Source organism: Colossoma macropomum, unplaced genomic scaffold (genome assembly GCF_904425465.1).
Source record: "Colossoma macropomum unplaced genomic scaffold, Colossoma_macropomum, whole genome shotgun sequence".
NCBI classification, from domain to species: domain Eukaryota; kingdom Metazoa; phylum Chordata; class Actinopteri; order Characiformes; family Serrasalmidae; genus Colossoma; species Colossoma macropomum.
This window is the reverse complement of record NW_023494793.1, coordinates 7,117,063-7,132,010: the sequence shown is the minus strand read 5'-3', so window position 1 is coordinate 7,132,010 and position 14,948 is coordinate 7,117,063. Positions and strand designations below refer to the sequence as shown.

Sequence of the window (14,948 nt, the reverse complement as noted above, 5' to 3'; positions counted from 1 at the left end):
TTTTAAAGAGTGCATCTAAAGAACCATTTAAGCATGAAATAGAATTCATGGTTCTGAATAGAACCATTTCCTTTACTAAGGAACCCTTTTTTCTAAGTGTATAAGTATGTGTGGGGGGATATATTATAATTATTATGTTATTATCATAACATATAGCTACTTACATAATACATAGATATATTATCACACACACACACACACACACACACACACACATATACATATATATATATATATATATGTGTGTGTGTGTGTGTGTGTGTGTCTGTGCGTGTGTCTGTGCGTGTGTGTACCCATACAGAGAGGTGGGAGGTGGGAGTCAAAGGGGGGAGGGAAGAGAGAGAGAGAGGAGAGAGAGAGAGAGGAGAGAGAGAGAGTCCCCAATCAGTGTATGGGAACCAATCAGTGTCTCCTTTGGGTTTCCTTCACTCCAGAGCAACCGCACAAACAGCAGCAGCATCATCTCGTTCTCTGTTGATTTGGACTGCCGCGCGCTCTGAGGTAAGCCCACCATCACTGTGAACTGGACTGTGTGTTGTGCACTTCAGTGGTCCTGCAGTAACCCCTGCAGAACAGTGTTTCTCTGCTGCTGTGTTGTTGTGTTAGTGAGTTATGTAATATTTTCTATAGACGGTGTCACTGTGAGCCAAAACACTCCTCCATACACACTCCAGCGTGCATGCAGAGTGTGTGTCGGTGTGATAGTGTGGTGTGTGTGTTTCTCTTCACCTCTTTAGGAGTTAGCGGTGTGAGCGACGTCTCAGAAAATCAGTTCCGGCTGTGGACGCTGTAACGGCTGCAGGGCTGCTGAGTCTGCACTCATAAATCTGTACTTCTTCTGTTTGTGTGCATGAGTGTGTACTGTTTCTACACAGAACACACGGTATTGGAGTCATATCTGTACTGGCAGATCAATGCTTAGAAGTGAATTGTTATTATACTCCACTAGAGCAGAATGTGCAGGTGATGCTGGGCTACTGCAGCAAAATATCTGCATTTTATTCATTTCACTGCATTTGTTATCCTATAGAAATAAAGAGCTTACTTCTCTGTAATGCTAATCCAGGTGGGTCTTGTCCCAGTTTCTACATGTCTATGTATCAGCATTGGCAGATACAGCACTGTGCAAAAGTCAGAGACCACCTTTCATTTGATTCCCAGTTAAAACTGCAATTATTCATGTTTTCAGCGTCAAGAAACAGAAACATATATTTCATAACAGAAAATTACACAAAAGCCTGAATAACTATATAAATACCATTTTTATCATTTATTGTGTTAACACTTTTTATTCCTGCTTTCTGGGGTAGAAATCTGAAATCCACACCTCCAAAGTTCAGTCTTAGGCCCAATCTCATTTCTTATTTTCACCCCTACCCCTCGTTTTCGAGTGCCACCTTGCCTCTTGGAACTGAGTTACAAGGGGTAGTGGTTGAAATCTTCCCCTACAAAATGGGACCCTCAAATAAATAGAACATTACTGCATTAAAGTTCAGCAACCTTGCTGCTGGGCTTTAATCACATTTAAGGAATCATTTGCCAGCTTCATGTTCGAATTTTCCCGTTCCACCTTAAACGGAGCAGCAGTTCTGACACATGAGGTGCCAGAATGTAACTGCTGCACCATTTAAGGTGAAATGGGAAATTTAGCTAGCTAGCTACCGAGATATCAGCATACTACTAGCTATTTTTTATGCTTGTTATGACAAAAAGGACTGTAAAACATTGAAATGACATTAAACTAGAGAATACAGTGGTTATTGTCATTTTTAACTGAGAAAATCTGATCTGTTCATCTGATGGGGACAGTTTTGTTGGTCTGTCAGGTGTTCCAGGTGGTTGTTAGGGGTCCCATTTTCTCTGTAGCTTTTGATCATGTTTTAAACTCCAGTTTAGAAATATTTTTTTCACTAAATGTCCTTTTCCTTATGCAAGTGGATTATATTCCATCTAATCTCCTCAGAAACATCTCCTGGAAATTGAATAACTTGTACGTAATGGTCGCTTTGAGTGGAGTTTAAATAAATGAAGGGTGGTCTCTGACTTTGGCATAGCACCGTATGTACATGACAAACATCAAATATCAACGTTGGCCCACAGTACCTGTATCAGTGCATCTCTCTACAGCTGTAAGATTTGTGTGCTGGTGTGTGTGTTCAGTCTCCACTGCTGTTGAACGGACTGTTCTTGCCGCTGCCGTGTTTGTGGAGAAGCTGCATTACTGTTCCAGACAGTTTAGACTGAGAACACAGTGCATTTTCAGAGTTTAGGCTGTTTCTGCTGGAGTTCTGTGGTGAAGGGTGTATTTAGAGTGCAGTGAGGATTCAGAGGCCTTTCACTGTTATTCTTCCTCTGAACACTCACTGCACTGCAGCTGTGATTAACATCTACCCACAGAGAGAAATCTGAGCCTGACAATATCATTAATAACTCCCACCCCCCCCCCTCGGTCTCTCTCTCTCCATTCTCTGTGGACATCAGTAGAGTCAGTCAACCACAACAAACCTCACTTTACCTCTCTCTCTTGAATCCCCCTCTCTCTTTTATTCTCTCTCTTATTACCTCTCTTTCTCTCTCTCTGTCACACACACACACACACACACACACACACACACACACCACACACAGTAGTTTTGTATATCCCTATTCTTTTTCTTTCTCTCGCTCTCTCTCTCTCTCTCTCACTCACTCTCTCTTTCTCTCACTCTCTCTAAGGTTTTTTTCTTTCTATTTTTCTTTCTCTCTCTCTCTCTCTCTCTTTCTCTCTGATGCTGTTGCTCTCTTTTTCTCTTTCAGTCTCTCATCTCTCTCTCTCTCAGTTTCTCTCAATTTCTCTCTCTCTCTGTCCATCTCTCTCTCTCACACTCTTTCTCTCCCTGTCTCTCTCTCCCTCTCTCTCTCTCCCTCTCTCTCTCTCACTCTCTCTTTTTCTCTCTCTCTCTCCCTCTCTCTCCCTCTCTCTCACTCTCTCTCTCTCTCTCTCTCTCTCATTCTCTCTTTTTCTCTCTCTCTCTCTCCCTCTCTCTCTCTCTCTCTCTCTCTCTCTCTCTCTCTCTCTCACTCTCTCTCTCTCTCTCTCCCTCCCCTTTAGTTCAGGCCAATCTGAATGAATTAGTCACACGGATTAATTCCACACTCTGGTGCCATTCTGAAAAGTCAATGCGTCCTTCATCTTTTTCCACTTCTGTTCAGAAGTGCTAGATCAGTTCTCTGAAGCTGCTGCTGCGCTCGGTCTGACGCAGATTAATAGAAATGTAGCGTGTCAGATAAGTGAAATATAACCGCCATTATAAAATCTAAAACCTGATTGGCTGAGTAAATAGACAGTAAATCCAAATAATACTGCGCATTAGGGATATGTATGGGTACTCAAGCACTCGGTTAACCGTCTGAACTGGCAGTATTCAAATACTGAAATCATTATTCAGGTATTTGTTGCTACTTCTCACAGGAACTCATTAGGAATGGCTAAGAATGAGCGATTTTATGTCTTAACAGGACTGCAAAATGCTTTGCTCCTCTAAATGGCTCTATTATACTGCTACTCTGGAACAGGAGCGCCTGAACGTAAGCACATTGCTAAGGACGTGACTGAAGGAAGTGATAGCGCAGCTGGCTTTTTTCGCTAACTTGGCTAACTACTCTAGCTGAGGTTAGTTAGATCCAGAAACAGTGCACATATTTCTGACATTCTAACATGTTGGCACATCGTCCACTGAGGAGAAAACACCTTGTGTAGAAGATGATAAGTCCTTATTAGCATCTGACAGTGTAGCAGTTAGCTGTACGTTAGTGTTAGCTGGTTAGCTCATCCTGAGGTAGCCTCAGTCACTCATCCGACAAGACAACCTACCGATTTTCCTTGACTATTTGTGAATAATAAAAGATATTTTGAAATTTTAGCTTCATAACACCTGTGCCATCATCTAAAAAGTAAGCCTAGGTGCTTTTGTCCTGTTTTTGTTGCCTGTCCTTTTCCTGTGGTTAACCAGATATCAGTTCATTTAACCCTTATGGATATGGATAGATGAATTCTGTATTAATGTCGCTTAAATGATACCATCATGGAATAATTGTCATCAATATTTTGATTATTAATTTGTGTCTTTATCATGCTGCAATTTGTCGCCATTTTATAAAACATGCCTAACAACACCCTTTATCTGTTACCAAAGCAGCAATGCACCTGGCCCATGTTCTAAAGCAGCAGAATAGTTTTACAGGGAAGTTTCACAGTACCAAAGCCTGTAATTTATGTAGGAGAGCACCTTCTAGATCTAAAACAAGAACACTCCCCTCAAGCAGGTTTTTTTCCCTTATCAGTATAGTAGCTGTTGATGTAAACTGTGAGCACAGCCCTTTAACCCCAAAGCACTTCATCATGCTGAGCAGTGTCAGAGATAAGAACAGAACAGCTGAACAGATCAGATCTACTGATCAGCAGAGAAACAATGAGCGACAGCGACCTTGAAGAAACGCTCCTGGCTTTTACATTGTTAGTTTAACTGGACCCTGAATTAAAATATGGGCCTGTGTTAGCATGTGATTCACAGACAACATGGGACTTCAGATAACCTACATATGACAGTCAGGCAGACGTGTGAATATTCATGAACTGTAATAAGTAGACTTAAATAGTATGTAGGTCATTAAAGTGAATGAAAAAACATTTACACAGTATCACATTCCCCCCCCTTTTTTTCACTGATGGCACTGGCTTACATGGTTTCTGACCCTGTATACAGTTATCTATAAAAAACAGACAGAGGACAGGGTTCATAAAAGCTACTAATACTGTTTTTGGCTATGCAAAATGCTTTTGCTCATTTCTGTGGAAAACCGGTTGTCAAAAACAACATAAGCTAGTCAAAAATGTTACATGCAAGTGTATATATGTAGTAAATTAAGGGTTAAACCAGTGGCCCTCACTTCAAGTGGTTCAGCCCCAGATCACTGATTGTAACTGAGTCTCATACAGTGGACATTAAATGAAGCTGAAGTTAGCTTCTTCTTATTATTTCCAGTTCCACCTTAAATGATGTACAGGTTTTCAGTTATGTGAAGATGCACAGCAGTGGCAAGAACTGCAGACAACCAAGGTGTGAAAAAGGAGGATGAGGACATATCCGAGCAGTGAGAAATGTTGACAGGATGTTTAGTTTACTTAGCTAACGATAGCATCGTTTGTAGCATGCTGACTGTCATAATTATGTCACATTTAAGAGCAAAACCTTTTTTCATGATTGTCTATTCACCTTGTAAATCTTAGTACAGCATATAAATAAATAAGATCTAAGAGTAAGAAAAGAAGAAGATGACTGCACAGATTTCATCAAGATTATGTTGCATGAAGCTAAGAAATTAAGGTGGGCTGGCCTGCATCATATAACTCCCTGTCTGAAAACAAGTCTCACTCCAGCCCTGAACTACTCTGAATAACTTTTGTTTACATCTTAATTTTGAAAAATCAGTGGAATTCACCTTTAAGATGTCATCAGATGTAGTTCTATATTTTCCCTTTTATAAATCCTAAGAAAGGTTCTGAATTTTATGAAATGGTAAGAAAGTGGAGCAGGTGCATGTGAATGGGTGTGTATGTGGTTCAGGGCTTTGATATCAGTCCTAGGAGGGTCTTCTTGCCCTACATTAACTGTGAGTGAGAAGGAGAACAGCTGGGGATGATGGATGTCTCTCACAGTATAGCAGCAACATTGCTGCAGCTCATAGAGTTTAAGGGGCTTTGAACGAATGTCCATCAGAGGTATCAAGCGCACACACGTAACAGGGTAAATGCAGGCATGCGTGACAGACTCATGGTGAAATAGGCTGTCTGTCATCCTCTGGCATGCTTATTAAAAAAGACTCAAACACAGACAGTTCATTATTTACAGTGCACTCAAAGACAAAGTGCTGTGTTAACATATGGCTCATCATTCACTAGGGTTCCTAATTAAGAAGAGGCTATTTGATAGGATTTTCAGGTCATTACATGTGCAGCTCGCCCTGCGTTATTCTACATAACGAGCGACGAAAGTGCAGCAGCGTAGAAAAGATTCATGCCAAAGGAAGGTCGGCCGAACCAGAGTGGCTCAGTAAATGAGACACACACTGAATGCATTTGAAACTGTAATCAGAGTGCTAAACATGATATAAAAAGCCTTTAAAATGCCAGGCTGCCTCACATGATGCCTCACTCTAATGCCACATAAAGTGTCTAAAATGCCACATCTCACTCTAATGCCACCAAAACTGTCTAATGCTGCACCTTATTTTAGTGCCATCTAAAGTGTATAATGCCATTTTTAACTCTTATGTTACCTAAAGTGCCTAATTTCACACCTTACTCTATGCCACACATTGCAGTGCCATAGTTTAATGTTATACTTCTTATGCCACCTAAAATGTGATGCCGCACCTCATTCTAATGCCCCCTATAATCTAATGTCACACCTCATTTTAATGCCACTTAGAGAATCTAATGTCACTCCTCACTCCTCACTGCCACCTAAAGAGTGTAATGCCATATCTCACTCTAATGCCATCTAAAGTGTCTAATGAACTAATGTCTAATGCCACTTTTCTCCCAAAAAACATCTGTCCTTAGAGATTGTGTGTGTGTGTGTGGTGAGAGAGAGAGAGAGAGAGAGAGAGAGGATGGAAGCACTAATAAGTCAAGGTTTTGACACTCTCTCTATCCCGTGGGTGTGATAAAGGTGTTTTGTATGAGCACACTGCTGGGGTCACTGATCACAGGGCATGGAGATGACAGCTAATTAAACGCACCCTGCCCAGCTCTCCCATTTCACCACTGCCACACTGCCATCACTAATCATCTCCTCAGGGATGGGAGCAGTGGCCTAGAACGGCAGGAGAATTCACAGACTGGGCTCAGGTGTCCAGCCTCTCTGGATTAGGAGGCCTCACTCCCTGAGGGTGTTCAGACCAAGAGAATTTAACTCTCCAGTATCCTGTTGTCTTCCATCAGCTTTATATTTACCCAGGTGCACCTGAAGGTGAGCAAATCTAGTGAAGGCTGAGGTCCTAAGGAACTTCTCTGTCAACTGATATTACTAATAATAGCTAAAAAAATAATAGCTAATGTAATATAAGCTAAAAAGCAATTGCTAGCTAGCTAGCTAGATAGATAGATCATATCTATCAAAGCTAACTAGACTATATCCAGACGTTTAGCTAGTTAACTCTGCTGCCTACTGCAAGAAGCTTATCTTTATATTCTTTCCTGTGTTTCAGTCCCACCGCACACTGTTGCCACACTAAGTCACAAACCTACTCTTTAGTGTTGTGCCAATGTAGCCACTCAGCGCCCTACATGCTCTCAACTCAAATCTTCCTACAATGAGTGGAGCATCTGCACTGCTCCAATAGATGTTTGGTTAAACTCATGTTCACACTAAAATGTATTACACTGAGATTCAATATTTCGCTTGAATAAAAGTCTATGAGCTGATAATAGTGGGGGTGCACATACTTCAGGTCCTGGCCTAAGGGGAGAACTACAATCTGGTATTGAGAAGAAAGTCAGAGAGAAAGAGAGACATCAGTTCTGCTTGGGTGAAATTGCTTGAGTGAAATAAAAGCAAAGTATTACTTCATTATACCTCTGCATATAATTGGGACTGAGATTTTATAAATGTTGCAAAAGTGCATATAGACAAATAACCTGTATGACATTGTATCTCTTTCTTTCTTTCTTGCTCTCTTCTACTCTCTTGAAAGAGAAAGAGAGAGAGAAAAGAAATGAGAGAGAAAGAAAGAAGGACAACTATATATATATATATATATATATATATACTACAGAGAAAGAGAACAGAAGAGTGTGTTACTTTGGCCTGATGGGTCACCTGTCACTGAGGTTAATTGAATTTGGTCTGAGGCTGGCAGATTGCTTTTTCATTGTCTTGCTGTAATTTTTCACCTCTTGACGCTTCTCTCTCTATCTCTCTCTCTATCTCTCTCTCTCTCTCTCTCTCTCTCTCTCTCTCTGCAGACAATGGGTGAAGCGGAGCTCCTTTCCACACCTCACAACATCCAAATCAGTGAGGTGACCTGTGACTCGTTCCGTGTTGCCTGGGAGATGACCCCTGAAGACACGGCCCGTGTAACACATTACTTCATAGATTTGAGCCGGAAAGAAGGAGGAGAGCAGAACCGCTTCAAACATAGAGTAATGCCACTCATCACTCTAATGCCACACCTTATTCTAATGCCACTCTTCACACTAATGCCACCGATTAATGCACTGTACATTCTAAAGCCACTCTTTATACTAATGCTACCGATTAATGCCACTCTCCACTCTAATGCCATGCTTCACACTAATGCCACTGATTAATGCCACTCTACACTGTAATGCATTACCTCACTCTAATGTCACACTTCACTCTTATGCCACTTTTTAATGCCTCTCTTTAATGTTAACCCTGTCACCCTTCACTCTAATGCAACAGCTCACTCTAATGCCACACCTCACTCTAATGCCACTCTTTAATGCCATCTGCACTATAATGTCACACCTCACTCTAATGCCACACTTTACTCAAATGTAACCCTTTAATGCCACTCTCTGCACCACTTTTTTATTCGAATGCTGCACAAATATGTTTTAATGCCATATTTTAATCTAATGCCACATTTTAATCTAGTGACACACCTAAGTACCCCATTTTTACTCTATTGCCACAACTCACTCTAAAGCCACTCTTCATTCTAAAGCCGCTTTTAACTCTAATGCCACTCTTCACTCAAATGCCACTATTCACTTTATTGGCACGCCTCAGTCAAATGCCACATCTTACTCTAACGCCACTCTTCATTCTAATGGCACTTTTCATTCTAATGGCACACTTCATTCTAATGCTAGCTTCATTATCACTTTAAAAATCATTTTGTACCGATTCCCCACGCAAGAAGATATTGTTGCTGACACATCAGGACCATCGCAACAATTTTTTCCCCAAATCATTGTTTTTTTCACATTGTGTGCGAATTTTATGACAAATGGTCCAAAGTTACTTGGGTTAAAAATCGCATTATATTACATTAAACATTAAATTTAAGACCCTCCTTTCCTTCTCCTATTGAGTTATCATTTAGGAGATACGTGCTTGACGTGACAGCAATATTCTACTAAATTTAAACTAAAAAAGGAAATGAGAGAGAGGAAGATGTCTAAAGATGCCTTTGGAGATGAAAGCATCTGTCAGCATTCTGCAGACGCTGCAGTAACACAGGCGGCCGGGATGTTCTCTCAGTCACTACTAATCCTGAAATCCGAAAACCTCGGCCTAAAAATCGCTGCAGGCCAGTGACTCATCGGGCCATTCGTTTCCTCTCCAATAACCAAAACCCGCCAAGCGGCTAAAGGCCAGAGTGCTGGACTGCTCCAACGAACCACTCAGCTGAAAAACATCCTTGTTCGATTGACTTGCACTGTTTAAAAGGCAATGAATTGTGCAGCTGTAGTACATGGAGAAATAAACAGTACAGAGTTCTGTCTCTCAGAGAGAAAACACAGCAAGAGGTGTTGTCACTTCTAGACTCCCTCAGCACTGTTTTACATGCTTCAGACTATTGATTTTCCACGTTATTTACACAAATATGTTTTCCTTTGCACAGCATGGTGCTCTTTGGTGGTTAGCTACAGATATAAGTCACTGCTAATGGCTTTTTAATCACCAGCAGTTCTGCTACCGTATTCACGTAGGGGATGCTGAAGATGGGGTTGCTATGGTTATAGCCCTCTCGTGGATTCAGCAATTGGTTTCGCTTGTCAGAGAGCCGAGACAGCACAACAAGACTAATTAGCTTTGATAGCGTTCTGATATGAAGGTTGGGAATACTTGAGTCACAGCAAAGTTGGAGACTGGCATTCAACCTTTTGCAGCAGAGTGCAGCAGTCAGTTTAACAAACATCAAATGTGTGGAATGCACCAATGGCAAAAGTAAAGAGTTTACACTGAATTTACAAGGTGATTTCACATTAAAGACATGATGTAGCAGAAGCAGATGTAGTGTACTGTTTAGTAGTAGGCTATAGGCCTTGAGAACATGGTGTAATGAGGCTGTGTTTTATGGGTGATCCGCCATTGTGGCAGGGTTACTATCTACTGGATTTTAACTGTTTGCAAATGTGCCACAATCTAACTGCTGCACCATTTAAGGTGGAATGGAAAATGTGAATAAGAAGCCAGTCTCAGCTTTGTGGTGAGGTATGTACTGATGCTACTAGCATTTATTAACAAACCTAACATTTTACCTTTCAAAATGTGCTGTTTTCTACCTAAAAGGTACGAGGTGGAGTTGTGCTGTGACTAGGCTAGTAAAGTTAGTTGAAGTGTCAGATGATTAGCAGGTCTATTTCTATTAGAGACTTTACACTGACTGCCCCTTCAGTGAAAGCAGTGTAAGTCAAGTGTGACCTAATATAGATTTTTGCGGAGCTTAATACAGATATAGTACAGTACAGTAATATTGCTAGTTCGCTAACTAGCTAGGCAACCAGTGCATGCTACAGTAAAATTCATGAAAACTGAGTGAAATGTGCGAATAACTAAATGATATGTGCCAAAACTGAGTGAAATATGCCAAAACCGAGTGAAATAGGCTAAAATGGTATGAATCCTCTCTGGCTAATCTGCTTGTGGCTAAGCAGAATATCAGTTTGTAAACATGGAATTCCAGTGGAACAGGTACATGGGTTTCCACACCACTTAGGAAAAAGTCTGGGAATGAAAGAAGGGATATCATATCCAGAATTTTACTCTCTTTGTTGGGAAGTTTGTATGAATCCACCTTATTAATAATGGTAATTTTATCATTATGTCGTTGTTTGTCATCTCTTTGCCCTGAATGAAATGCTGGTCTGAGCTGATCTAAGCTGGTTTATGCTGTTTTTTGCTGACCTGGTTGGTCATACTGGCTGACCAGCATACCACTATCCAACACACAACGGATGCTTGTCTATGCTGTTTTTTCAGCAGGGTGCAGTTGGTTAAGATGTGCTCTTGTTTCGTTTGATTCACTTTTTAAACATGACAGCCTGGAAAAAAAAAACAGCCGGCAATTTCTATAGGCTCTCACTTTGTATATGAATATTTGCGGCATGTAAACAAACCCTGCCAATACGATTCCATAACGCAGCTCAGCGTGACGTCAGTTCTCAAGCCCTGTATTTATATATACAGCTTTTAAATAATGGGTTATATGTCTAGTATAACACCAGTCATTTACTACACATAACAAAAGATGAGCCTTTTCTTTAGGTAATTGAATGGACCGGTTCTGACCAAGTTATTCATGGTCATGGTTAAGTCTGTTTAGTCATAAAGTGTTTCGTTTAAGGGATAAAGGAAAAGCCCCAACGAATGACGGTTGATGTTCTGCCTTCATAACAAACTTTACTCTATAACCTACTCTTAAGCTTACTATAGCTGGCCCTTGTTCCGTTTGACCCCATCAGGATGTGCCTACCAAGCTGGTGGCCAAGGCAGTACCCCTACCCATGGCAGTAAGAGGCCACTGGTTCCTGAGCCCTCGGACCGAGTACTGTGTGGCAGTGCAGACGGCCATCCGACAGCCGGATGGAGATTACCAGGTGTCAGAGTGGAGTCAAGTGGTGGAGTTCTGCACTGGAGGTAAGAAGAGGAGGTCAAGTTTAGGCCCGAAATTGTGTTCATAGATAAGAAACTATGAGAAAAGGTGTTCTAGGGGGATGAATGCTCTAGTGGGCAAGAGCTCTTCATTTTTTGCCTTACCATATCAGGCTAGTGTTGAAAAATGAAGCTCTACAGTAGAGTATATCTGCAATAGTTGTGTTAGTAGAGATGCTCCTCTTCCTTAATTTGAAGTCCTGAAGAGTTTGTTTTGAAACCTATAATTAATTGATCTATTGCTATTCAGTAATGTCTGTGAGAAACTGCAGAGGTGAGTTGCTTTTGTGTGACTGTGGTTCTGTTCCATAGACTACGCAATGGACCATCTCCAGCAGCTTCTAGATAAAGCTCAGGGAGTTGCTGGGAGGATGCTTCGGTTCTCAGTGTTCTACCGGAACCAGCATCCTGAATATTTCCAATATGTGAGGTGAGTAGGAGTCCACCACCACAGTGGCTGTACGCTCTTAACAAAGATGGTTATTCAAGGGATCTTTAGTAAAGAAAATGGTTCTATATAGAACCATGAACACTCAAAGCACCCTTGGTTACAGGGTTCTTTACATGATGAAAGCGTTCTTCAGATTGATGCAGAATGTGCTATAGATGCTTCTATATAGAACCTTTTTGAAAAGGGCTCCATATAGCACCAAAAAGGATTCTTCTATTGTTACTATGTCAAGCTTTACACAATAGAAGAATCCTTCTTGGTGCTATATGGACCCCTTTTCAAAAAGGTTCTACATAGAACCATCTACAGCACATTCTGCATCACTGTGAAGAACACTTTAACCATGTAAAGAACCCCTTAATCATGCAAAGGGTTCTTTGAATGTTTATGGTTCTATATAGAACCATTTTCTTTACTAAAGAACCCTTGAAGAGCCATCATTTTTAAGTGTTTAGTTTTCTTCATCACACTCATCATCTTCAGATTCTAATTTCTTTTGATTTTTTAAGTGATGCTTTGGCCAAAAAACGAATTTACACAATTTCCCCATTTAGTAATTACCTAAGTAACAAGTGATGGAAGCTTAGCAGTGGAAGGTTAGCAGCTGAATTTGTAAATGCAGCGTCTGCTAAATGCCATAAATGTAAATTTAAATGTAAATCATCTGCCTCAAGCCATGTTATGTCATCTAGAAAAACTGACAAGATCATGTTGCATAGCTAAAAGCAATGGCAATCATTTTGAGGCCTAAATTCTGTGGTTATTTTTGTCTATTTTATAGATGACAGTATGCCAGATTACACTGGTGACTTTTTCTGGTGGCCATTCATTACTTGTTAGCTACATTAGCCTCACAGCTCCAGTGCAAAACTACAGAAGACTTTAGATGCCAAACATGGTTTAATGGATTCAATACATTTGGGATAAGGCCAGAATTGTAATTTTAATGTAATTATTGATGTATTTTGATTAATTTTTTGATTAATGTAATTTTTTTAATGTAAATTTGGCAAAACCTCTGCTTCAAAGGGAAACTATGGCCAAAATGAAAAATGTAATCATCGCTACATCTGTTGTAAACTTGCCTACTCAACTCCTACAGCGTTGCCACTGTAGTCACAAGGGATTTTCTAGTTTAAAGATTCAGAAAACCCCCTTCTGATAATGTATGTTGAAGGTGCAAGGATCGTTTGAAAAACTACACCTGCTTCACATGGATTTTTGAGGGCCGGCTGTTTGGATACTTTCCCGACTAGCTGACGGATGCAGAACGAAGCCAGATAGCTAACATTACTGCTAGGAAGCAGAATATCATATTTATGTTTATTAGCTTTTACATCAGTGGGGGATTCCCAGTGGTTGTATGCCATATATGCGTAATGCATGCTGGGTACTGTAGTGAGAGAACAGCGATCAATGGAAACACGTCTTGGTTGCAGTGCTGAGCTAAATATTACATAAGATGACAAACTGCGTATTTAATGCTAATTGTAGGTGTAAAGGCCACTTTAGGATCTCTTCCTCTCTTTTTCTCTCTCCACAGGACACAATGTGGAGGTGCGATGCTCCCGTCTCTAAAAGACAACAGTGGCAGCCACGGCTCCCCCATTAACGGCAAGCTGTGCGGAGTCTTCCTCAGCTGCAATACTGAATTTGACACAGGTCTTCCTCCCAAAGATTCCCCCTACGGACCCCTGCGCTTCCACATCTCCGCCGGCCACCTCTTGAACCCCAACGCCCACCTCTACTTTGCCGACTTCTACTGCATGTACACCGCTTATCATTACGTAGTGCTGGTGGTGGCCCCTGTTGGATCAGAGGGGGATCGCTTCTGCAGCGGCCGGCTGCCATTGCTGGACCTCACGGCCAATCCTTTCCTGATTTACGTCCCGGGGCCAGAGCCAACGTTCTGTCACGCAAGCGATGTTATACTGGAGGTTTTATACACGGAGCCATTGGCCCTGGACCAGGGCACGCTGGTGCAGATCAGCGGCCATCACCAGCTCATGAGTCTATCCACAGCCAATGCCAAGAAAGACCCCAGCTGCAAAGTGTGCAACATCAGCGTGGGGCGCTGAGCTGAGGATGCTGGACTCAGTATGCTTTGGGAAGAACTGAGATGCATCTGGAACCTTGTCAGACTACAGAAGTGTCAGCCTCTATACTCATGACAATTCACATTCACAGTCTTGGACGAGAAAGTCAACACCTTGAACAGTGTTATATGATGCAAAGATGAAAAAAAGTGACAAGCAAGTCTCTCAGGTGGAAGACAAAACTAGAGCACTGAGGCATTCTCTACACAAACTAAGAAATGTGAGTTAAATTAGGTCTACGTTGTTTTGGATCTCTAGCATGGATAAGAATATAAAACTAAGCCATAAGATGTACATACTGCCAAATATATGTAATATGTAATACAATGTGTAATATGTGTGGAATATGGAAAGCTTATCCTCTCCCTGCCAAGTGCTTTTAGTCATTGCTGAAATGTGTATTCTTCTCCTTCACTGTTTGGGAACCACTGCCGCATAGTTAAATTATTAAATTATGGAATTTACATTCATTTATTTTTGTAATGAACGCAGTATGTTCAGTTTCAAGGCCCTTCAAAGTTGCTTTCTGAATCAGTTACAATCCATATTGGCACAGCCACTTGTGTCTTTGATGACATCCTGCAATATATATCGTTTCTGTCTAAACATTTTTTTTTATTTCCAAAACAGAAATGAAACTTTTCAGGAGAAGGAAAAAATGGGTGTTTTATTTTGGACCAATTCTGTTGGCCATGAAATTTTCATACAGTGTAAATGGCAGCTGGTGTTATG

General features: G+C 41.0%; 1 protein-coding gene across 1 annotated transcript; it reads left to right on the top strand.

Annotated features, from left to right (window-relative positions):
• Positions 1–378: 378 nt before the first annotated feature.
• LOC118812867 (phytanoyl-CoA hydroxylase-interacting protein) lies at positions 379–14,478 on the top strand. Its single transcript, XM_036577970.1, has 5 exons — positions 379–501; positions 8,009–8,185; positions 11,480–11,654; positions 11,982–12,099; positions 13,664–14,478. The coding sequence occupies exons 2-5, from the start codon at positions 8,012–8,014 to the stop codon at positions 14,196–14,198; spliced, it is 1,002 nt and encodes a 333-aa protein (XP_036433863.1). The 5' UTR covers positions 379–501; positions 8,009–8,011; the 3' UTR covers positions 14,199–14,478.
• Positions 14,479–14,948: the final 470 nt, after the last annotated feature.